The 26,630-nt window shown below is 42.5% G+C and overlaps 1 protein-coding gene across 1 annotated transcript in view; it reads right to left on the bottom strand.

Annotated features, from left to right (window-relative positions):
* Positions 1 to 420: 420 nt before the first annotated feature.
* LOC124619950 (shootin-1-like) overlaps positions 421 to 26,630 on the bottom strand; it is a 115,699-nt gene continuing 89,489 nt past the window's right edge. The window contains exon 3 of the mRNA XM_047146613.1: positions 421 to 635. Coding sequence (XP_047002569.1) covers positions 421 to 635 — 215 coding nt within the window. The remainder of the gene's footprint in view (positions 636 to 26,630) is intronic.

Raw genomic sequence — 26,630 nt, 5'->3', positions numbered from 1 at the left:
TAACAGCAATCATAGATATACTGAATAAACGGTGAAAGATCGACATTGTTGTAGGAAGGAACGGTTAACGGTAAAAACTCGGTTTCTTGTTGGTGAAATCTACTCCGTTACGTGTCACTCGCTTAACAGGTACGATTCAGTAACAGGCTTAATAATCAGGTACGTTAAATATTAGCCATTCCTATCTTTTTTTTCCAGTGTTATGAGCCATATTAAAAATACCCATAGTGCATGTTCTCACGAGCGGGCGTTAAGTATCAAGAACATCGATAAACATCTTCAGAGACTGCACAGTCGATTCAAGACCACTCGCTGGTGTTCCCCTGAGCGACCTGTAGGCACTGTGTCGGGCACCTGTGTGGTCAGGAGAGCGCCGTTAGGGAGTCGGCGCACCGCTCTGGCGGGCCCGAGCTGTCGCGGCTAATTGAAACGTCTTGGCGGTGAGCCCGGCGGCCCGTGACTGGCCTCGTCAGGAACTTCGCTGCTGCCGCTTCCCTGCTTCCCCCGCAGGTAGCCGCCGTGATGGATGGCTGTCGCAACAGGTGGACCGCAGCGGAACTCGCGCCCATCACGCAACTCGGACCACTGCGGAGCGGAACGTACGCTAACTGCAGACACTAGAGCCGCGGAGTGCTCTGAACATATATCAAGCACAACAAATGATGCGTAGTAGCTTAATCCTTTTGTGACTGATGGGGTCCGTATGCCCCAATAAAATACACTACCGGCCAATAAAATCGCTACACCAAGAAGAAATGCAGATGATAAACAGCTATTCATTGGACGAATATATTATACTAGAACTGACACGTGATTACATTTTCACGCAATTTGGGTGCATAGATCCTGAGAAATCAGTTCCCAGAACAACCTCCTCTGGCCGTAATAACGGCCTTGATACACCTGGGCATTGAGTCAAATAGAGCTTGGATGGCGTGTACAGCTACAGCTGCCCATGTAGCTTCAAAATGATACCACAGTGCATTAAGAGTAGTGACTGGCGTATTGTTAGGAGTCAGTTACTCGGCCACGATTGACCAGACGTTTTCAATTGGTGAGAGATCTGGAGAATGTGCTCGCCAGGGCAGCAGTCGAACATTTTCTCAATCCAGAAAGGCTCGTACAGGACCTGCAACATGCGGTCATGCATTATCCTGCTGGAATGTAGGGTATCGCAGGGATCGAAGGAAGGGTGGAGCCGCGGGTCGTAACACCTCTGAAATGTAACGTCCACTGTTCAAAGTGCCGTCAATGCGAACAAGAGGTGACCGAGACGTGTAACCAATGGCACCGCATTCCATCACGCCGGGTGATACGCCAGTATGGCGATGACGAATACACGCTTCCAATGTGCGTTCACCGCGATGTCGCCAAACATGGATGCGACTATCATGATGCTGTAAACAGAACCTGGATTCATCCGAAAAAATTACGTTTTGCCATTCGTGCACCCAGGTTCGTCGTTGAGTACACCATCGCAGGCGCTCCTGTCTGTGATGCAGCGTCAAGGGTAACCGCAGCCATGCTCTCCGAGTTGATAGTCCATGCTGCTGCAAACGTCGTCGAACTGTTCGTGCAGCTGGTTGTTGTCTTGCAGACGTCCCCATTTGTTGACTCAGGGATCGAGACGTGGCTACACGATCCTTTACAGCCATGCGGATAAGATGCCTGTCATCTCGACTGCTAGTGATAGTAAGCCGTTGGGATCCAGCACGGCGATCCGTATTACCCTACTGAACCCACCGATTCCATGTTCTGCTAACAGTCATTCGATCTCGACCAACGCGATCAGCAATGTTGGGATACGTTCAACCGCAATCGCGATAGGCTACAACCCTACCTTTATCAAAGTCGGAAACGTGTTGGTACGCATTTCTCCTCCTTACATGAGGCATCACAACAACGTTTCTCCAGGCAACGCCGGTCAACTGCTGTTTGTGTATGAGAAATCGGTTGGAAACTTTCCTCATGTCAGCACGTTGTAGGTGTCGCCACCGGTGCTAACCTTGTGTAAATGCTCTGAATAGATAATCATTTGCATATCACAGCATCTTCTTCCTGTCGGTAAATTTTCGCGTCTGTAGCACGTCATCGTCGTGGTGTAGCAATTTTAATGGCTAGTAGCGTAATTCTAAATGTTAAGTCGTTTACAGCTCGTACACTATGTGAGCAAAAGTATCCGGACATCTGACTGAAAATGACTTACACTTTCGTGGCGCCATCCGTCGGTAATGCTGGAATTCAATATGGTGTTGGCTCATCCTTAGCCTTGATGACAACTTTCGCTCTCGCAGGCATACGTCCAGTCTGGTGCTGGAAGGTTTCTTAAGGAATGGCAGCCCATTTGTCATGGAGTGCTGCATTGAGGAGAGGTATCGACGTCGGTCGGTGAGGCCTGGTGCGAAGTCGGCGTTTGAAAACATCCCAGAGGTGTTGTGTAGGATTCAGGTCAGCACTCTGTGCAGGCCATTTCATTACAGGTATGTTATTGTTGTATAACACTCCGACACAGGCCGTGAACTATGAACAGATGCTCGATTGTGTTGAAAGATGCAATCGCCATCGCCGAATTGCTCTTCGACAGTGGGAAGGAAGAAGGTGCTTAGAACATCAGTATAGTCCTGTGCTGTGATAGTGCCATGCAAAACAACAAGGGGTGTAGGCGTGAAAAATACGACCACACCGTAACACCACCGCCTCCGAATTTTACTGTTGGCACTACACACGCTGGCAGATGACGTTCACCCGGCATTCGCCATACCCACACCCTGCCATCGGATCGCCACATTGTGTACCGTGATTCGTCGCTCCACACAAAGTTTTCCCATTGTTCAATCCTCCAATGTTTACGTTTCTTACACCAAGCGAGGCGTTGTTTGACATTTACCGGCGTCATGTGTGACTTATGGCTAGCCGCTCGACCATGAAATCAAAATTTTCTCACGTCCTCCCTAACTGTCATAGTACTTGCAGTGGATTCTGATGCAGTTTGGAATTCCAGTGTGATGATCTGGATAGACGTCTGCCTATTCCATATTACGATCCTCTTCAACTGTCGACGGTCTCTGTCAGTCAACAGACGAGGTCGGCCTGTATGCTTTTGAGTTGTACGTGTCCCTTCACGTTTCCATTTCACTATCAAATCGGAAACAAGGGATGTTTAGTAGTGTGAAAATCTCGCCTACAGACATATGATACAAATGATAACCAATCACCTGATCATGTTGGAATTCCGTGATTTCTGTGCAGGGCCCCATTCTGCTCTCTCACAAAGTCTAATGACTACTGAGGTCGCTGATATGGAGTACCTGGCAGTAGGTGGCAGCACGATGTACCTAATATGAGAAACGTATGTTTCTGGTGGTGTCCAGATACTTTTGATCTCATAGTGTACGTCCTTAGCGCTACCATGTAGTGAGGTGTTTTCATATCTTATAGAAAAGTACTCCGGACCATGAGATGGATACATAGAAGTCTGCGAGCGATCAACGGGGCGACGTGTATTTATAGTGTCGAATCACCATCTTATCCATTCCAGGATTGTCATAAGTAACAAATTGTGTCGTTTTGTACACTACAGACATTATTTTGAAACATTGTTACACACCTTCTGCTGATTTGTACATAATTGTTATGGAGTGAGACATATACGAGGTGTGTGAGAAAAGTAGCGAGCCTGCTTCTTATCTATGAATGTACTTTTTTTCCCTTTCCAAATAGTTCCCTTAGATAGCTATCCCCAGGCGGAGTCTTTGTTCCCAGTCTCGGTAGCAGCTCTGATGGGTTCAATTGCGCTGAAGGGTTTAAATGATAGAGCCTCTAATATGCCGACCAAATTGTTCTGAATGTTCCTCAGGGTCCTGAAATTACATTCTTTTAAGAAATTTAGCAATTTCAGTAAAAGGAAAAGGGGCTGTTGTGGAACAACAGAAATGAATTTTTAGGTCAAAAATTCCGTGATATCAGTGGCCGTTAGACATGGGCAGTTGTCATAATACAGTATCCACTTGCGTGCAGTGTCCGGTCTCACTCGATGCGTCCTTTTCCTGAGTATTTCAAGACATCTTTCTAAGACACTTGGTTAGTAGTTCGTCCTAGGAGGAACAAATTCTTTATTTACTGTACCCCTACTGTCAAGGAAACATATCAGCTTTCATTTTTTTCGAGACAACTCAGCTTTGTTTTGATCATTGATTAGGTCTTTCGAGAGTTTTTCGGTCGAGAAGATGTGTGAGTGAGCCACTTCTCACTCTAATGCTTTGCCTCAAGATCGTGCTAAAATGTTCAGGCTTCATCACTTGTTTCAAAGGACTGAACCATTCGTGGTCATTAGCTGTCCTCTCAATAGATCAATGCACACGTTCCTTCTGCAGTCCCTCTGCTCTGTTGTAAAGATTTCGGCACCGTTTCTTCACAAATCTTGCGCGTGGGCAAATCTTCGGTCAATATTTGATGTTGGGTGAAAGTGTTCAGCAGGTCACCCATGATTCTTATTGTTAAACGTACGGCCGATCCCACAAGAGCACGTACACGTTTGAATTTTTCGTCGAATTTTGAAGTTAAAGATCTTCCATCCAAAAACCCTTGGGCCAGAGAAACACTCTTGCTCCTGACGAAGAACGTTCCCATAGATCTGTTTAAACTTTTCACACTAGTGTATTTCCCAAGTTCAACACAAAACTTGATGGCATAGCATTGCTCTAAATTCCGCTGTTACATTTTCATAACACACAACAGAAACCCAACTCTGATGGCTCTCTCAAACATCACATGTTGGCTGTATAGAGATGAAACTCGAGCTGAGCATTCAGAGGGATAGTTGGTTTAAGGGGAGAGGGGTAGGGGGGGACGGACCAAACTGTTTGGTCATCGATCCACCCAGAAAGGACGAATACACTGGTGTGCACAAGTGAAACAACACAGTGTTGCCAGATCGCTCACAGTGTTGTCAGTCTCATAACCCTCCTCACACAAGCCTTATCCCCATTAAACTTCTTAGAATGACGAAAACATTGATGTGTGGTATGACAGAACCCTGTGTAATGTTACTTTGAAAATTTCAGTTTGATATGTAATGTTTTTCACTGTCAGCAGAACAAATCTGTTTTGGTACTGACTTGTTATACTTCTATCCATAATTTCCATACTAACAGAATCACTGAAAAATTAAATATTTATCTCTAAAATCATAGAATCACATGACAACACGAATCTAGTTGGGCCAATTTATCCCATTTCAGTGATTTTCAAAATCGGTCACTTTAAATTGTTTTCGTACTGAAAATGTGATATTTATCACAAAGGCAGACAAGTTTTGTACCATTTTTTAAAATAGATGATAAATAAATTTTAACCATGCAAGGGTTAATAACATTTGACAATTTTAATTGCAATTTGTAGGGGGAAATGGCATTGGCAAATCAAAAAGAATATTAATTACGGATGAACGTATGTGTACATACAAAAAGATTTGCAAATTAAGTTTCATCTCTTGCAATGCTGCTATCATTGTGTACCAGTCAATGTTATTTAGTTACACACTTATGAAAATATAAACACCCTTTTCAAATTACAGTAACAATCCATACGAATAATAACCTAAGCCAGTAATCGAACTCCCTGTAAAGCGCTGTTCAAACTTCAGGGGATTTTTACCACACCATAAAAGTAAAAAGGAAATTTGTCAGTGATTTATGCACTTCAAAAGCCGCCTCGATAACAATCGTGAGAACAGCTCTAGCTATGAATACGGATCAAAATCTAGACTCAAGTAATAGTTAGCAAGAAAGAATAAACATAAAACTCGAAATAGCATTTACGGCCAAGGAGTCAATTTGTACAATAAATTGCTCCCGGGGATCAAATAGATTACTAAAACGAACTTATTTTAAAAGACAATTAAGTAATACTGAGTGTCTATAAAGTCCACTACCACGTCAAAGAATCGTAGTTGGCTAGGTCTTACAGGTAGAGAACTTCGGTTTGTTCTGAAACGTTTAGCAGCTCTCAAAGTTTCTTTCATTAGTTCTTTGTTTCAGATTTGACTCCGGTGCATTAATATGGCGAATGACCAATAGGAGGCGCAATCTGTCATCTGATATGCAGAATCCAAATATGTGGCAACGTTACTGCGGAATTATCCACGTCACTATTCATTACCGAGAAAAACGAGCGTATTGAGGTGTTCCAAAAACTGTAGGCAATGTCAACTACCTTCCTCAAAGTGGGCGTCCCCCCTGTTCCTGTAGCACTTGTTGACAGAGTTATGCTTCATTTCAACGCATCCCCTAGAGGTCTACAATTGAGTACTGCATGACATATTTCCTGAAAAATGAATGAGTTCGTGATAGTCCTCCCGAGCGGCCCCCACGGTCTCCCGATATCACGATGTTCGACTTCTTTTTGTCGAGCTACGTCAAGGAACGCATGTACAAAAAACCTGTAAATGTCACTGCTAACCTTTATGCATGAATTAGTGAAGTAATCAAAAATGTTGATGTTACAATGCAGACCAATACGTTGGCAGAACTCGGATTCCGCCTTGATGTTCCACGAACGAGGACTGGGGTGCAGAGATTGTGGCATAACAGAAAGAAACTCGAATAATTACTAATCATTTTACGACAAACCACCTTGCTCTATCACTAATAGTTTCAAAGTTATTATTTTGGCGATAGAGGTACTTCATTGACATCTCGTACATTATACACAGAGTAGGGTTCGGTAAGAAACGTAACAAACGTAAACAGTAACAATAACCCTCCGTAATATCTTTTTCTAGAGAGGATCCGCCTTGAGCAAAGGACGATTTTTATTTTTATTTTAATTTCATAAACATTTTTCACTGAAGTGTCAATATCATCAGTGGTTTTCTTTATTATCTTTCTATAAATAAGGGAAAATGCTGGTTTCTACTTGTATACACATAAATTTGAGTTTTTAAGACAGTATTTACTTCTATGGAAAACAAAGTTTTGTATATATACCTTATTACCACATGCTGAGGCTTTCCTGGATTCTCATGCTTACTGCATTGTTTTCTTTCACAGTTTGTCATCGACAGTCAAATGCAACTTAATGTAAAACAGTTATCCGAAATTTTACGACTGGTTATACCTACCATTAGATAATACTATGTGAAAGATAGTTTGTGTGTGTGTGTGTGTGTGTGTGTCTGTGTGTGTGTGTGTTTCAATATGTTCCATTTACTTTATCTGGTTTTCACATTATCTTTAGTGTGAAGTCCTGTCACTGTGCATATGTGTATGTGTACATGTATGAGAGAGTGTGTATAGGTGAATGGGTGTGAGTTTTATTTATTAAATTACTACTTTTGTGTTTTATAATATTTTATTTATTTATTTGTGTGTGTGTGTGTGTGTGTGTGTGTAAGTGGTTTGGAATATATGTGAGCTCTTTGTTTTGTGTGTGTGTGTGTGTGTGTGTGTGTGTGTGTGTGTGTGTGTGTGTGTGTGTACGTATTCTTTGTTTTTCTGCCCTGTGTGTTTATGTTCAGTGTGTCTGTGGTTGTAAATTGGTGAGAGGCTTGTTTTTATGTGCTGGGTGTCCTCATAATTATTACTTTAATTTTGTGATTCAGTTTCTCTATAATGCTTGTATCATAACCATTGTCTATAGCTATATGTCTGATTATCTGTAATTTATTTTTCTAGTTGTATTCAGGGAGTGGTGTTTTGTTCAGCCTGGGCGGCATGTGTTGGAAACAGGCTAGTTTGTGAGCAGTTGGATTAGAGTATTTGTGTACGGCTGCGCTGGTGGAGGTGACTTCCCTGATACGGAGAGTTGGTGTTTATTGATGTATCTTTGCATAGCGAGGTCAAGGAAATTTAACACTTTGTTACTCTCTGCTGCTATGAAGATTTTCATTTTTGGGTTAACTGTGTTTATATCATTGTGAAATTGTGTGATGGGACTGGTTGTTTCATCTAGGAGGGAAATAGCTATACCAGTGTACTACCCGTATTGTTTTAAGTCTTACTACTGTTTTAAATATTTCGTTTCCGTTGTGACTGAGTAAGATGCTGGCTAGGAGTCCACCAACTGATGACCCTATGGAAAGTCCATCAGGTTGCGAGTAGAACTAGTTGTTAAATGAGAAATAATTGTGCTCTGCAATTAGTTTATAATGCTAGTTAATTCTTTCATGTGGATTTTGGGAATGGCTTTCTAATGTTCTAATTGTTCTTTGATAATGCTGAGGGTTTAAGTGGTGGTGGTAATGGTGTACATGGACGTGACGTCGAATGATGTGAGTACAGCATTTTTGGGTATGTTAATGTCTGATTTTTCCATGTAGTGTATACTTCTGTTGTGACTGTATACATAATTTTTCTGCAAGTATATGATTAGTTCTATGGCTGCGTGATATGTGGATGCAGTTCTGTAATTTAAAACTGTGCATGTCAGAAAGTCCTTCTTGGGGAGCCTTAATAGACTGCTCAGTGTAGATGCCATAAGTGTTCGTTTGGTTTAGCCACATCACTTTGTTTAGTGAATATATGTGAGATTTTTTTAGAAGTGTATGTATATTTTTCTAGCATCTATGCACTGGGTCACTGGCAAGCTTTATTATGTTGTTGTCTTGTACAAAATTTTAGGTTCTTTGCCTTCCTCCTGTTTCTGTACTATCATGGTGATGCCATTGTCTGATCTCATGACTAAACCATTTTCCTGGGGAACTTTATTCCAAAGCTCTACAATGGATAATGCAAATTTGTTATGCACTTTCTGAGCTCAACATGTCACTTGCTATGGATGGATGCTGATTCAATTTTTCAGGCAAGAAAATGGGTCGTTGCACTACATATCGTCACCATGTTCCCCATGTCAGGTAATGATGAATATAGCGTTACGTCCATACTGTAACATCGTAACTATCCACCTCTTCCCGGCTGTCACTCTACACTCCATCAGTCACCGCTTCCTCTAGCGCACGCCAGCGTCACACGACCTCATCGCGCCTTTGGGCGGTGCCGACCACCAGCTCCATCCTTACAGAAGGAGTGAGAGAGAAAATAGACGGCTCCAATGCCGACACGACACAGTACATATTATAACACAATACAAATTATAAAAATGTTTGTAGTTACATATATATGAATGTGCCTGCGTGCGTTCGTGTGTGTGCGTGTGTAATGTGTATGTATGTGTGTGTGTGTGTGTGTGTGTGTGTGTGTGTGTGTCCGCGCGAATGTTCCACATCTCCTCCCAAACCACAGGACCGCTTTCAAGCAAACTTGGTTCACTTATAACTTATTGTTAGGTAGCAACCTCTGTGGGGGTGAGAACAAACTATCTATCACTGTTTAGGAGACATAGCGTCATAAGCAATGCGTTGCGTGAAAAATTGCTGCTTCATACATGGCTTTTAAATTTATTACTATCTCTGTCCACAATAAATGCACGCCTCCCCAGGTTTTTTGTCGCTAGTCTGGCTGGTCTGATGCTGCCTGCCACGAATTTCTTTTCTTTGCCAGCCTCGTAACATCAGAGTAACACTTGCAATCTACATCCTCAATTATTTCCTGGATGTATTCCAATCTCTATTTCCCTTTACAGTTTTTACCTTCTACAGATCCCTCTACTACAATGGAAATTATTCCGCAATGTTACCAGATGTCCTATCTTCTTGTCTCTTCGTCTTATCAGTATTTTCCATTTGTTCCTTTCCTCACCGATTCTCCAGGGAACCTCTTCATTCTTTACCTTATCAGTCCACCTAATGTTCAACATTCTTCTATAGCACTATATCTCAAAATTTCTTATTTCTTGTTTTCCCACAGTCCATGTTTAAATAACATACAATCTTGAGCTCCAAATGTACATTCCCTGCAATTTTTTCCTCGTATTAAGGCCTATTTTTGATACTAGTAGACCTTTCTTTGCCGTGAATGCCGTTTTTGGCAGTGCTAATCTGCTTCATATGTCCTCCTTGCTCCGTCCGTCATGCGCTATTTTGGTGCCTAAGTAGAACAATCCATATTCTGTACTCATCAAACTGTACATTGCATTCAGCTGATCCCGTAATTCTTCTTCATTTTCACTGATGATTGAAATGTCATCAGCAAATCATGTCATTGGTATTCTCTCACCCTGAATTTTTATTCCAGTTTTGGCCCTTACTTTTATTTTCATCATTGCTTTTGGGCGTTTAGTTTGAGTAGTAGGAGCCAAAGACTACATCCCTTTTTAATCTGAGCACTTCGTTCTTGCTCTTCCACTCTAATCATTCCTACGAAATTATATCGTGGTACCACTCATAATTCAAAATATATGACGTCATAAACACTGAGATGTGTGAAAAATTCCGCACTGTGCGTGACGTTTAAATCTATTACCTCTTTGCTACTAGCAACATAATTCGCAGACAGTGTCCACATATGCCGCTAGATGTCCGAACACAAATCTATCTTCATTGTACGACAGATATTTCAAAACATAAGACATCATAAAATCTGAGGTGTATGAAAAAATGCCGAATCGTGCACGATCTTATAAAATATTTATCCTATAGTGCTACGGCAGTCCTACAGTGAGTCAACTCACGGAAATCTCTCTCACGTGGCAGCGCTTTTGACAGCTTTCCATTGCGAAGCACAAGCGGCTGTAGTGAAGACATTAGCCGTGTATAGAGCAACGAAGAGGCGTTTCCATAGGGACGTTTACAAAAAGTCGTAGTTCAGCTGCGCCATGCCGGCCGCGGTGGTCTAGCGGTTCTAGGCGCTTAGTCCGGAACCGCGCGACTGCTACGGTCGCAGGTTCGAATCCTGCCTCGGGCATGGATGTTTGTGATGTCCTTTGGCTAGTTAGGTTTAAGTAGTTCTAAGTTCTAGGGGACTGATGACCACAGATGTTAAGTCCAATAGTGCTCAGAGCCATTTTTCAGCTGCGCCGAGATGCACGGGCGTGTAACTAGAAATACTGTTTATAACCATTTCTTACATAAACAAACTTTTACACAGAAATTTTCTATACTGCGTTTCTTAGTTGAATATTGCAGTTATATATTTTTATATTATGTATAATTCTTTGTAGGAATACGTGGAAATGACATTATTTTGATATTACGCTACGAACACAGTTCACTTTTTGTTTTAGTTTCTAACAGATAATTGACAAAATGAATACCCGGGCAACGCTGGCTTTGTCAGTGAGTTGTGCAATAATGTGTGCGCAGTGCCTTTAGCGTGTGTAGTGACCGGTAATGAGAAATAAATGAACAGTGAAACACTAGCTTTTCACGTTATTAGATATCTTGCTTCCAAACTGCAGCCCTAAACGAGTGAGAAGTTCTCACGAAGTATATATTACTGTAATTGCGCTAATGCACGGCACGTTTGTATGAATTCGGTTCAAACAGGCTCTTATGACAGTTCTGTATGTTCTACATTGGGTTGTGCTGTATTTGATCAAAATGTTCTTTTAATTCTTTGATGTATGCTGTTTTACTCCTGTGAAGATTTTTATTGTAACTGAAACCGGTAGGCAATAAATATACAAGTTTACAGGTGATGGATGAAATACGCCCTTTTTAAAATATCAACAGCCTTAGCCACATAAGAAACGTTTTACAATGAAAAGACTGTAGGATCTAATACTAATTCCTTGGAGGACGCCTGAAACTAACTTCCTCCATTGTCACTTTAAGATGACGGCAATGACGCATTTCTGGCGAGAAATCAGGCAATAGCGAAATCATAGCACTGCACTGCGTGAGAAATGTTGGCTTCTAAGACAGGCAAGTACAATTTCAAAACCGATATTGTCAAAGGCTTTGCTGAGGTGTTTACATGCATAATGCCTGATAAGATGAAGTAATTTTTACAAGATTTATAGTGAGAAACGAAATAAAAGATTTCAAAACTCTAATAACGAGTGATAATAAACGGAGCCTACACAATTAAAATATAAAAGTAGGCAATTATAGAGTAACATCTGTTGCTTGTGTCAGAAAACTGAGTCCTAAGTACCAATTTGTAAACTGGCTGATAATGTTAAACAAAAGAATTATTAACATATATGTATAGACACTTCTTAAATCCAGTGGCAATAACGACATTGAGGTGAGGAAAGTCGTGGTATACCTCCTAATACCGTCTCGAACCTTCTGTCTCCCGTGTACAGCAGCAACTCGACGTGGCACAGACTCAACATGTCGTAGGAAGTCCCCAGCAGAAATATTGAGCAATGCTGCCTCTATAGACGTCCATATTTGCGAAAGTGTTGCTGGTGCAGGATTTTGTGCACGAACTGACCTCTCGATAATCTCTCATGTCGGGAAAATCTTTGTAGCCAGAGCATTGTCCAGAAAGAACCTGCAGAGAACAACTGTAGCCCAATGACATGGCGTGCTGTCATCTATAAGAATCCCATCATTATTTGTGAACATGAAGTCCATGAATGGCTACCCGGTAGCCGAACATAACCATTTCCAGTCAGTGATCTGTCCATTTGGATCGGAGAACCCAGTCGATCCCACGTAAACGTAGCCCAAACCTTTATGTAGCCACCAGCAGCTTGCACAGTCCTTGTTGACAACTTGAGTCCACGACTTCGTGGGATCAGCGCCTCACTCGTACCTTACCATCAGCTCTTTCTAACTGAAATCGGGACTCATCCGACCAGGCTACTGTTTTTCAATCGTCTAGGGCCAACCGATATGGTCACGAATGTAGGAAAGGTGCTGCAGGTGATGTCATGCTGTTTGCTAACGCACTCGTGTCGGTCATCTTCTGCCACTAATGCCAAATTTCCGCGCAGTGTCCTAATGGATACGTTCGTCATACGTCCCACACGCAGTGTTGCTTGTTTGCTACGGTTGGCAACTGTACGCAAACTCTGCTGCTCTCGGCGGTTAAGCGAAGGACATTGGCCACTGTGTTGTCCGTGGTGAGAGATAATGCCTGAAATTTGGTACTCTCGGCACGCTCTTGACGCTGTGGATACCGGAATAATGAATTCTCTAAAGATTTCCTAAATGGAATGTCCGTAAGTCTAGTTCCAACTACAAGAATGCAAAGTCTCTTAATTCACATTGTGTGACTACAGTCAAGTCGGAAGCATTTTCACATGAATCGCCTGAGTACAAATGACAGCTCCGCCAACGCACAGCTGTTTTATACCTTGTATACGCGATCCTACCACAATCTGTATATGAGCATATCGCCATCCTGTGACTTCATCACTGTATAACACGATACCAGGCTATAATCACTTGTACAAGTAATATCCACAAATCACGTTGTACTTAAACGCATAAAAATTTTCCTTATAAATTTTCCTTATAAAAGACCTATAAGCATTAAAAGTGAAAACACAGCCAACCAGCTCCACAAAGACAGTCTAAGGCAAACGACACTCTGCTAGGTAAATGATGTAAGTTAGCCGAGGTCACTGTTGCACCAACATTGTTCAGTAAAATACAAGTAACTGCACTGTGGTAGGCAAGAGTAATCAATGCGTCCTGTTTTAAAAGTTTTCTCGTCAGGTTAAAAAATGGTTCAAATTGCTCTGAGCACTATGGGAATTAAGATGTGAGGTCTTCAGTCCCCTAGAACTCAGAACTACTTAAACCTAACTAATCTAAGGACATCACACACATCCATGCCCGAGGCAGGATTCGAACCTGCGACCGTAGCGGTCGCGCGGTTCCAGACTGTAGCGCCTAGAACCGCTCGGCCACTCCAGCCGGCTCTCGTCAGGTTAAAATTAATTCCCAGCTCCTCTCGTGGCACAGTGAACAAAGAAGACAACTGGTAGTGTCTTAAGCATAAGTCTGACATTAGGCTGATCTTTCAGGTAATAGCATGTGCGGGCTACGACCTCATTTGTTTTAGTGTACCGAGTGCATCTCCTGCCACGGTGCTAGTATGAAGGGCATTGGTCAACGCAGGGCTCGGCGTGCAGCCGTGTACACAGGCCATTGGTGACACAGGTACTAAAACTCCCTAGTTGAGGAACAAACACAGCAGCGTGCCTGCGTACACAGCGTTCTTACATAAAGCACGTGGAACAAAGCGTTGTCTCTACCAGAGCACTTTAAATCACTTTTAAATTCCAACGTGAAACGTACTACACGGGGAACGCCTCTATCGATGGAAGCCGGTACATGATTCAGACTATAAGTATTTGTCTAATTAAAAATCTAAGTAATAGATCAGAGCGAGCAAATATATTTCTTAGGGGGATTTGCTTCAGTATGAGATACCATATGTAGCCTCGCATCATATTCTGAGCAGCCGCGAAAGCGTCTCAAAGGTGAATATGTAGTCGACAGAACAAAGTTACTCGCACGGTAAATGGCTAAGTTCTGCATCAGGCATTCTCGGTGTGTACTCCATTTCTTGGCAGTGTCTTCAAATTCAATGGCCATGCTGGGCTATAGCTTGTCGTATCAGCAAAAGCTTTGGAAATGACTATGAATTAAACACTTTACACGGAGGTGCAGGATGTAGGTAGCGCTCTCCAAATATCTACATCTACACCTACATCTACATCTACATCTATACACCGCAATCCACCTGACGGTGTGTGGCAGAGGGTACCTTGAGTACCTCTATCGGTTCTCTCTTCTGTCCCAGTCTCATATTGTTCGTGGAAAGAAATATAGTCGGTATTCCTCTGTATGGGCTCTAATCTCTCTGTTTTTATCCTCATGGTCTCTTCGTCAGATTTACGTAGGAGCATATTGTTCGTGGAAGGAAAGGTTGGCGGTATTCCTCTGTGTGGGCTCTAATCTATCTGTTTTTATCCTCATGGTCTCTTCGCCAGATATACGTAGGAGGGAGCAATATACTGCTTTACTCCTCAGGAAAGATATGTTCTCGAAACATCAACAAAAGCCCGTACCGAACTACTGAGCGTCTCCCTTTGCAGAGTCTTGCACTGGAGTTTATCTATCATCTCCGTAACGCTTTCGCGATTACTAAAGGATCCTGTAACGAAGCGCGCTGTTCTCCGTTCGATCTTCTCTCTCTGTTCTATCAGTTATATCTGGTACGGATGCCTAACCGGTGAGCAGTATTCAAGCAGTGGGCGAACAAGTGTACTGTAACATACTTCCTTTGTTTTCTTCCAATGAATCTTAGTCTGGCATCTGCTTTACCGACGATTAATTTTATATGGTCCTTCCATTTTAAATCACTCCTAATGCTTATTCTCAGATAATTTATGGAATTAACTGCTTCCAGTTGCTGACCTGCTATATTGTAGCTACATGATGAAGGATCTTTCTCTCTATGTATTCGCAACACATTACAATTGTCCACATTGAAATTCAACTGCCATTCCCTGCACCATGCGTCAATTCGTTGCAGATCCTCCTGCATTTCAGTGCAATTTTCCATTGTTACACCCTCTCGATATACTACAGCATCATTTGCAAAAAGCCTCAGTGAAATTCCGATGTTATCCACGAGGTCATTTATATATATTATGAACAGCAACGGTCCTACGACACTCCCCTGCGGCACACCTGAAATCACTCTTACTTGGGAAGACTTTTCTCTATTGAGAATCACATGCTGCCTTCTGTTATCTGGGAGCTCTTCAATCCAATCACACAATTGTTCTCATAGTCCATATGCTTTTCCTTTGTCCATCACACGACCATGGGGAACTATATCAAACGCCTTGCGGAAGTTAAGAAACACGGCATCTACCTGCGAACGCGTGCCTATGGCCCTCTCAGTCTCGTTGACGAATAGCGCGAGCTGACCTGGGTTTCACACGATCGTCTTTTTCGATACCCATGCTGATTCTTACAGAGTAGATATCTAGTGTTCTGAGAAGTCATTAAACTCGAACATTAAACGTGTTACAAAATTCTACAACTGATCGACTTTAGAGATATAGTTTATATTCTGCACATCTGTTCGACGTCCCTTCTTGAAAGCGGGGATGACCTGTGCCCTTTTCCAAACTTTTGCAACGCTAAGCTCTTCTAGAGACCTACGGTACACCGCTGCCAGAAGGGAGGCAAGTTCCTTCGCGTACTCTGTGTAAAATCGAACAGGTATCCCATCAGGTCCAGAGGCCTGCATTCTTCCGAGTGATTTTAAATGTTTTTCTATCCCTCTATCATCTATTTCGATATCTACCACGTTGTCTGTGCGACAATCTAGAGAAGGAACTACAGTGCAGTCTTCCTCTGGGAAACAGCTTTGGAAAAAGACACTTGGCATTTCGGCCTTTAGTCTGTCATCCTCTGTTTCAGTACCATTTTGGTCACAGAGTGTCTGAAGATTTTGTTTTGATTCATCTTCCGCTTTGATATAAAACAAAAATTTCTTAGGATTTTTTGCCAATTCAGTACATAGAACTTTACTTTCGAATTCGTTCAATGCCTCTCGGGTAGGCCTCCTCACACTACATTTCGCTTCTTGCAATTTTTATTGGTCTGTAGGGCTTTGGCTGTGTTTAAGTTTGCTGTGAAGTTCCCTTTGCTTCCGTAGCGGTTTTCTAACTCGGTTGTTGTACCACGGTAGCTCTTTTCCATCTCGAACAATCTTGCTTGGCACATACTCATCTAATGCATATTGAACGATGGTTTTGAACTTTGTCCGCTGATCCTCAACACTATCTGTACCTACGATAAAACTTTTCTGTTGAGCCGTGAAGTACTCTGAAATCCGCTTTTTGTCACTTTTGGTAAACAGAAAAATCTTCCTACCTTTTTTAATATTTCTCTTCGTGGCTGAAATCACCGATGCTGTAACCGCTCTATGATCTCTTATTCCCTGTTCTGCATTAACTGTTTCTCGCCACGAGTCGGTTCTCTGTTTAACTGCTCAAGGTAGTTTTCATATAATCCACTTAAAAAAATTTCACTGGGTTCTTTGTCTCTGCCACCAGTTATAAACGTTTGAGTCTCCCAGTATGTATCTTTTAAATTAAAATCTCCACCCAAAACTATAACTTCGTCGGGAAATATTTTCCAAATTTTCCGTCAGGTGTTCTGCCACAACAGCTGCTGAGCCAGGGCGCTTATGGAGACATCCAATTCTCATGTTTGAGCCCACTTTAACCGTGACCTTCATCAAAATTATTTCACATTTCGAATCTCCGTCGATTTCCTTCGATACTATTGCACTTCTTATCGCTATAAACACGCCTCCGCCTTCACTGCCCAGCCTGTCTCTGCGGTATACAGTCCAATCTGAGTTTTGAATGTAATTAGTTTTTACATCTGGTTTCAGCCAACTTTCCGTTCCTAGTACTATGAGGCATTGTGGCCGTTTATTAATGAGTGCAATTCTGGGATCTATCTATAGACGCTCCTGCAGTTTATAACAACCACATTAATACTGTCATTCGCTGTTGCGTTTTGCCTACTGCTACCTTGTCGCGTCTCAGGAGGCGTCTTGTCGGGCCTAGGGAGGGAATTCTCTAACCTAAAAGACCCACATGGGCACTCCACACGTACTCCGCTACCCTTATAGCCACTTTCTGCGTGTAGCGCACGCCTGACCTATACAGGGGGACCCTACATTTCTCCACCCGATAGCAAAGGTCGAGAAATTTGCACCCCAGATCTCCGCAGAATCGTCTGAGCCTCTGGTTTAAGCCTTCTACTCGGCTCCAAACCAGAGGGGCGCGATCGGTTCTGGGAACGACACTACAAATAGTTAGCTCAGATTCCACCCCGCGAGCGAGGCTTTCCGCGTTCACCAACTCCACCAACAACCTGTATGAACTGAGGATGACCTCTGAACCAAGACGCTAGGAGTCACTGGTGTCGACATGAGCAACAATTTGCAGCCGGGTACCCCCAGTGCTATCGACGCCGCAGGGCCTCCTCCACATCTCGGATGAGACCCCCAGGAAGCAGCCAGAGTGAATACTGGCCTTCTTCCCCGACCTTTCCGCTAAGGGGCTCCATCTCCCGCCTAACATTGGAGCTCCCAATCACTAATAAACCCCTCCCCCATGTGGCTGCTCGGACTTTGCTGAAGGAGCGGCCGCATGTCCACTCACAGGCAGAGCGGGTGATGCCACACGGCCAGCCTCTACATTGACCCTCCGCCTCGTGCGACGTGAATGCCGTTGAATCGGCCAATCTCCTTGGGGAGAGGGTGGCCCAACCGCGCCCGGTTCCCCCGAAGATGTCTCGACAGCAGGGACAGTGGGTGAAGCATGTAACACCTGGGGTGTACCATGCGGCGCACCATACTCCCCACTGCCGCTACACTCCGAGGCAGCAGCCTGAAGACGGCTGACCGTGGCCATCAGCACGTTCAGCTGTTCGCGAACAGTGGCCAACCCTCCTGCGTCCGTACACAGCAGTCACACATCCTATCCATCCTAAGAAATCAACAATTTACTGTAGAGAGTTAAGTAATCAACTTTTAACTAGACTGCTAATTGACTAAAGACTGCTGATAGCTGACTAAACTGTGGATACTAGACTCTTCTTGTTGGAAACAATGAAAATAAGCACTAACCGTCTCTGGACTATATTCAAAACAAACACGAAATCTATGGAACACTATTGCTAGTACTGGAAAAGTAAAGCTTCCTAAAAGCAAAAACACACGGTAAAAGAAGTGACAAGTAAGAAAAACACAGTTAATACTTAAATTTACGTAGTTTCCTGCACAGGAGATGTGAAGCAGACGGCAGTTACGACGAAATATCTAGTGAAATGGGCAACGCTAGACCCGGTCCGAAGGAAGTCGTACTGTCACTATGCAACTAACTCATGATCAAAGTATGCGGCCGTCATTCATTGAATTAGATTTCGGTTCCACCTTTTGGGCAATAATAGTTATGTCCCCGTCGTGGTAGATGGCAACGACCGTTCCGTGGTAGCTTCTTTTGACTTGATAAGTGCAACATTTGCGAATATTATCAGCAGTCTTTAAAAGAACCACTGTAGTATGAGCAAACAAAAACTGTATCACGAAACTCACAAAATTTTGAACAAAATGTAACCAACTTACTTTATGGACTTCCGTTTTATAGCATTAAACATCATTATTTTGAGGAGCAAGTGACTTCAGATCAATCAGTCTTCCAGTGAAATTTTAAATTTTACGACGGCTGCATTTCCAATACGGGAGAGAGTATCTAATTCAATAGTTATTCAGTTCTTTGGTACAAATGAACTTGATAATAATAAGCATTTTTTTCAGGCTAGACAGTCTAACGAAGGCACCTAGCTCAAGAGCAATCCTTTTGCTATTTTATACCGGAACGCTATAATTTACTATCACTAAGTTTGAGAAGCAGTCACATAGAAATTATGTTCCTGAGGAGAAAGTTTTGTTCGTATGCATAGAACAGAAACAGACAAAATAGAGACATTTGTTGAAAAAATTATGACGAAGAGTCCTAGAAACACTCTAAAGTAAATTCAAGTTTCTAAGATTGGAAATACAGAAATTCACACCAAAAGACAAGAAAGAACGACTACAGGGCAGACAGAAGTAATTATAATTAATTATATATCCCAAAAAAGAAGTGTGGAAGGAAAATAGAATGAAGCTAGCCTTTGAACAAGTAAGCAGTAACAAGGAAATAAAGTAAATTACGAAGCCATTGAGGCTTGAAATTCAGTAGATAGGGTTTATTACAGGTAGAAATCTATAACTGTAGCAACTAAATTCAATTCATATTAATTTCTACAGTTAGTTTAGTTTGAGGTAGTACCAAAGATGAAACATATGTTGGAGGAGAATGTACCATCTGCACAGCTTCTTGAGATGGTACTTGTCATAGGCCTAATAATGCTCACTATCAGGCAATGGCTCACATATCTGCTTCGGTGATTTAATGTGCAGTAATATAACCCAACTGAAATATGAGTGCATCATTAATTATTCTTAATTATTCAAGACACTACACGGTCTCAGAAGCGGTGATCTGCAGGAATCATAAGAAGTGTATTGCTGCTAGAATTTGTGAGGGAATATTGCAGCAGCTGCTGGTAGCTGGTGGCAGCAACGTGCTGTCATTTTAGTTATGGCTACTGAGCTGCTGAATTATTGTGAGATAGGCCCAGTTCACTTGGTGAAACTTGCCTGTGCTGTGGTAATGCGCAGTTCTTGCAGTGCAGAGAAGTGGATTTCTCCACCAGTAGGTTTCAGTGTGGTGTTGCCAAGTAAATGACTAAAAGCAGCACATTGGCATAACAGATGAATTGCTACCTTGTCTAAATAACTGTAATTTTTGCAGCAGTTGCATTCGCGGTGTGAGAGTTCTAGCAGGGCACGGTGGCTACATTGGACAAAGGGAGCAGCCAGCAGCAGTCATGAGTTCCATCACAGTATCAGTTTCCTTCTCTAAGTCTGCTTTCTGGACTTAGTGCCATAGCACAGTAGACCTTCTGGACCCACTCCAGCTGCAGCCAGACTCTTGTCCAGAAGCCAGCAGGTTGCATCCTGTATGCAGCAGCTGATTTCTGCCATCACAGTGGGAACGTCTCTGTACTACACAGAGTAAAAGGAAATAAATGTTTAACTATGGGCTCATAAATTTCGGTCTCGAAGTAAAATTACAAATATGCTAGGAAGAAATAAGTTAAACGAATGAGCCTTATTGGTCTGAGTAACATGTTTAAATTCCGCCGAGCAATATTTATTAACATCCCGATGAACGTGTACAACGATACGAAAGAGATAAGTTGGTACGAAATTGCATGACAGAACATGCGTCGAAAACAGTTTTTTCTTCAGTGAAAATTGTGATTCGTATCTCTCTAATTTTCATGGAAAACAAAACACAGCAATGTCGGTGGTCCATGGGGATGAAATTCCGGACGCCAGGTGACGGAATGCTGCACGCTATGCCTCACTACAATTGGAATTTCATTTGAGGGAACCTGCTATTTATGTTCTATTTGGCACATTTCGATGATGTGAGGCAGCTAGAGTCTGACTGAAGTACGTGCTCAGCTCTAGAGGGAGGTATCAAAACTTGGTTCTAACAGCACCTGAGGCGTACATTACGGAACTGGACGTTGTCGAGAATACTTAATTTTAAAATTATTGAAATTCAATTTTTTTGAGTGTGTTCGCTTTTAGTAGATGTTGCTCCAATAATCATATGATTATATCTTCACACTTTTTCGTTAGCTTCAATGAATTTTCCTCCCAACTGAGGAGCGTAACTTTGAGGCTACGGTACTAGAGGAAGATGGCTTATTCTCAGTATGCGATTAAGTGACACCATGAGTAAACTACAACGCGGCTGTAATTCACACTGTAATTTCAGCTAGCCGCCTTAGCAGCTAGCTTTAGACTCATATTTTACTTAAGTGCTTTGACAGTTTTTGGATCTCTGTGAAGCCATCTGGTTATGACCCTGTTTTGTTAATACCTGAAGATCATCTTATCACCACTGTATAATAAACAAAGCGAGAGAAGACCTTGTCAGTATCATCAGTTTATCATCCCATTCCACGAATGAAACGCAGTTTGCTGCGTGGACGTCGTCGATTCGCTTAAAGCGCATTCTTCCTAAGGAATAAAAATCTTGGCAAATAAATAATTATGGGAAACGGAACGCTACTCATGTAAGAAGCATATACTATGAGACAATGACTTTGTACTGTACCAGGAGTTTGTATGCAAGATACAAGCAACGTAGTAAGTGTGAGTCATAGCGGTATCCGGATAGCTCCCCCAATTGGTAAGCCACATCAAGAACCAGCATATCTAGGGAAAATCAGCACTTTATTAAACGGTTAAGTAGCTAACATCATCTTCGTACAGAGAAAGTTTGAAACAATTGAAAGAGAAGAAAGCTGTAGAGGAATCAAAGGAGACGGAAGAGAAAGTTTTGTTCTTGAAAAAGAGAGCGATAAAAACAAAGGAAACATAATCTTCCAGTCATCCGGATTCTGATACAAACTTAATTGTGTGCAATGCTTTAAATAAGCAATATTAAGATGAATCTGTGAATGCATATTATGGAGTTGTCGTTTCTCTAAGAAGGTTCAAATGGCTCTGAGCACTATGGGACTTAACATCTGAGGTCATCAGTCCCCTAGACTTAGAACTATTTAAACCTAACTAACCTAAGGACATCACACACATCCATGCTCGAGGCAGGATTCGAACCTGCGACCGTAGCGGTCGCGTGATTCCAGACTGAAGCGCCTAGAACCACTCGGCCACACCAGCCGGCAGAGGCAGTAAGGAAGAGAACATTATTATCTAGGGTTTATCTGTTCCTATACTGGTCCATTCGTTTGCCCTGACTGTCGGATATTGGGACACCATTTCAATTGCAATAGAAAGTGACTTGTCTCGTTTTTTTTTTCAAATTATATCTGTTTAGCGGTAAATAGCGCAAATACAATAATTAAAATCTAAACTACAATCGTTTCACGTAAATTTCCAGTTCAAAAACAAAGTTTTAAAGAACATAGTTATATCAAATGTTATGTAAACTGGAGTAATGTGTGATGAAGGAAGTTCCGTAAGACGGATGAGGATAGTATTATATCCACACACCACTGGGATGAGTTACCTCACTAGCCCGACGAGGCACATGGCACTCATTTTCTGGAAATATGTCTCAACGTCTGTGAGACTCTCCCACGTAGCCAACATTTGGTGGTCCCACAATCGGTCAGGTGTACGTGGGACCGATGTCAGTTAGTATAAGTTTGTGTGACACTTCATTTTGGCTCACAATATTTCAGTGGGATTGAAGTCCGGCACTTGAACAGACCAGTCGAACAGGTCACAGTCATCCCGTGGCGAGAAGCATTGCTTAACGACTCGATTCGTGTGTACTGTTGAGCACGCAAGCTGGGAAAAGATGATTCCATTGACATGGCACACTTGGCATCATAGTATGTTTCATGGTGTTGTGCCGCCTCTTTTCTAGATTTCAGTTATTTTTCGTACTTTTATTCATCTTTCCTTTCATAACAGTAAGAAATTATAATTAAAAAGACGAAAAATGCCCGAAAGAGTAAAGCAGCAGAGCAAGAAGCCATATGTTAACCCGAGATATGATGCACAATACGTCTTAACAGGCTTAAATTCTCTGTTTCGTATAAGCATAACTGTAAAGAAAAAATGTTAAATCATTCAATCCTCTTTCAATTTCTGTTGACATTGGTATTCTTATACTTCGTTCCTGATTCATGTACGTCTATTGATGTTGAAATTATTATTTTAAACCAGTTACAGAGTGTCGTGCACACTATTTAGATATCCTGAAAGTTGCTTCATTTTCAAGTAATTATTAACATGCCGTTCAGCACTGTAATAGCCGAAACTGCTGTGGGAGATATTTGCGGTCGTCTTCACATAAAATCAGTGACGAAACACCCGCTAAAGCCGCTGAGCAGAACAGAAAATTAGAATTGTGGAAAGGGCCATAGAATATTGGGTCTGTTCCATCTTCTAATCGTAATTCATTGTAATTTAATAACACATTTACAACCATAGCGGCACACAGTCGAAACTTTACCAAATGCATCTATTGCACGGCTGAAGGCATCCAAACAAGAAACCTTAAGAAAATCTACAAGATAAAAATCCAATTAAAATAGCAAGTAAAATAATTTTTAAAAAATCTATCACAGTTGGTGGAAAGACTCAAAGGAGAATAGATAGAACAAACATATGCAACGTGCAATACCAATGGCTGAAGGCCACAATTAAGATTCAGAATTTTAAAACATATTACCATAATATTTGAAAGGCAGAAGGCCGCAATGTTCAAGCTTGAAAGACAATTTTAAGAGTGAAGTTGCAAGACTGAAAGCCCACAATTAGTTTTGCAAAGGTTTTAAGAAAAAAAGAGAAAAATAACTATAAGCCTTAAATTTCAAGTAGCTGGAAACAGATAATTAACACTGGTGGCAAAGACAATAAAGACAACGGCACTCAGAAGCCTCCAGGGAGGTCGGTCTGCCCTCGTTCACTTAGGCAATATAGTTGGCGGGCCCAAATGCACTTGATCCGTCGCAACCCAACCAGGGGACAGCCAGGGACCGACCGACACAACGACTTGCCTGCCGTCAATCAGTTCATGAGAACTCAAACACAAAAGCTTACGAATGTGATAATGCACACACCATGTTGGACAGCGACAACAGGTGATGAAAGGACGCTGCCAGAAATTACGTTGGTGGCCTGGGCAGGTAACCGGAACACTAACGGCCACCAGGCAGAAAATGCTGCTGGTACACTTTAATTTGAAATACGGTCAACCAATGTAGTTCATTCCACCGCATGGCGACTAAATTTCAGCAATACAAACACTCGGTGTTGCTCACAGGAAAACCTCCCCAACAGCAAACCACTGAAACGAACCAACCAACATAAATGGACTTGGCTTGGATACTTAAAACACCAATCAACTTGTCCTGGGTCTGTGAGCCCACGAAGCTCGTAGCGATCAGACAGCTCCACACACGCTCCGACACTGCGCAGGTACCGGCTGCGGACCCAGCAGACTGCACCGCACGGAGATCCTCCCTGGGCCGCACCAACCGACAGACTCCTCTAGGAATGCCAACATCGTCTAAAATAGTCGTCAGTGGAAGGAACGCCAACTACACACACAACCTGACAATCACTTGCACGAAGACCTGAACGATACCCATCGGTAACTAAGCACACACGAATACTAATCGGGAGACAATGCACACACACACACACACACACACACACACACACACACACACACACAGCCGACTCGTGAACGATCTGCGAGCCAAAGCGCGTCGTCCGGTAGGACGACGGACCGACAATCCACCCAGACCGTGGCGGCAATGGTCGGGCCAGCCATGTCGACGCAGACCTCACTGCTGCTCCAACTCGACAGCACTAGTGCCGCATTGCAGCTTCCCGACTGACAGGTCCGGACTGCGCTCCAGACGCGTAGCCACTGACTGGCATCCCGAACTCGCGCCCGGAAATGCCCTACGACAGACAACGATTGGGAAGCAATAGCAGTCAAGCAAAGATACTACGAGGGGGACATAATGATACGCGCTGCTAACGCCGCTCTCGGTCAGGCAAAGCAGTAACTCAGTGACAGTAGTAGTTTAAACTAACGTAGTGGGTGGAAGTACATTAAAAACAGGGTGTAAAATACATGATGGCGGGAACACGAGCCACGCACGGCTCAAGTGGATCAATTTTATTTGCGAATTGGGATCTGTATCTTTTGCAAGTTGCAGTACAAGAGTCAGATACTGTTTCTGCAGGTGAAAGGTGATACATTATTCATTTCGTGATTTCAAAGAAACCGAGATTACGCGAACCTGCATTTTGAGTGGACTTCTTAGGAATAAAAGGCGACAGTTATAATAATGTAATTTATAAAAAATGTTGCATGAAAGCATTTATTACTGTTCATACTTGAGAAATACTTTTTACTCCACCTAGCATCAAGATTTCCAAAGTTCATAATTTTACGTAAAATGGTTTGCAGTTTCTCACCGGAAACTGATATAACTAAATAAAATATCTACAGTCTCCCATTATGCTAAAAATTTAGAAATACCATAGTTGTAATTTATTTTAATTTTATTTAGTTGTAATGTGCACATAGTTATCCGCGGCGAGATGACCATCAATTCCATGAAGATTCCTTTCCACATCTAATGACATCCACCCCCCAGCTCGCAGCTGTGATGCGGCCAACATGCGAATCTTGCGCCACATACTGCGGATCGTAATTTGCTACCCGTTGCCTGGAAGCCATCACTGGACCCTCATACACTGAACTAAATATTGACTCATCTGAACAGATGACATGTTCCCAGTCACAGTCTATGTTTAATTCAGCGAACGCAGAATTGTAACGTTTGCGATCTTCAGAGAGGGTCTCTTTAGTAGCAGACCAGTGTGTTCTAAGACCAGTGTCCTGTAAATGGCCGCAAGCGGTTTCCGAACATTCAGTGAAATTAGGCTCACTCTTGATTTTGACCGCCTTCAAAAATGGACGTTCCATACAAATGTCAACTAACACATTGTCTTGTTGAGGCGTCGAATCCTTTCCTTAGAAGGATTCCGGAAACAGCGATCGTGTGAGACCCAACTCGCCTTATTTGTTCATGAGACCCAGAAAATATTAGATACAGGCTCCCAGGTAGATGCTATTTTTCTTGACTTCCGGAAGGCGTTCGATACAGTTCCGCACTGTCGCCTGATAAGCAAAGTGAGGGCCTACGGAATATCAGACCAGCTGTGTGGCTGGATTGAGGAGTTTTTGGCAAACAGAACACAGCATGTTGTTATCAATGGAGAGACGTCTACAGACGTCAAAGTAACCTCTGGCGTGCCACAGGGGAGTGTTATCGGACCATTGCTTTTCACAATATATATAAATGACTTAGTAGATAGTGTCGGAAGTTCCATGCGGCTTTTCGCGGATGATGCTGTAGTGTACAGAGAAGTTGCTGCATTAGAAAATTGTAGCGAAATACAGGAAGATCTGCAGCGGATAGGCACTTGGTGCAGGGAGTGGCAACTGACCCTTAACATAGACAAATGTAATGTATTGCGAATACATAGAAAGAAGCATCCTTTATTGTATGATTATATGATAGCGGAACAAACACTGGTAGCAGTTACTTCTGTAAAATATCTGGGAGTATGCGTACGGAACGATTTGAAGTGGAATGATCATATAAAACTAAT

Source organism: Schistocerca americana, chromosome 6 (genome assembly GCF_021461395.2).
Source record: "Schistocerca americana isolate TAMUIC-IGC-003095 chromosome 6, iqSchAmer2.1, whole genome shotgun sequence".
NCBI classification, from domain to species: Eukaryota; Metazoa; Arthropoda; class Insecta; order Orthoptera; family Acrididae; genus Schistocerca; species Schistocerca americana.
Note: the sequence above shows the minus strand (reverse complement) of the source record. Positions and strands in the feature narration are given on the sequence as shown.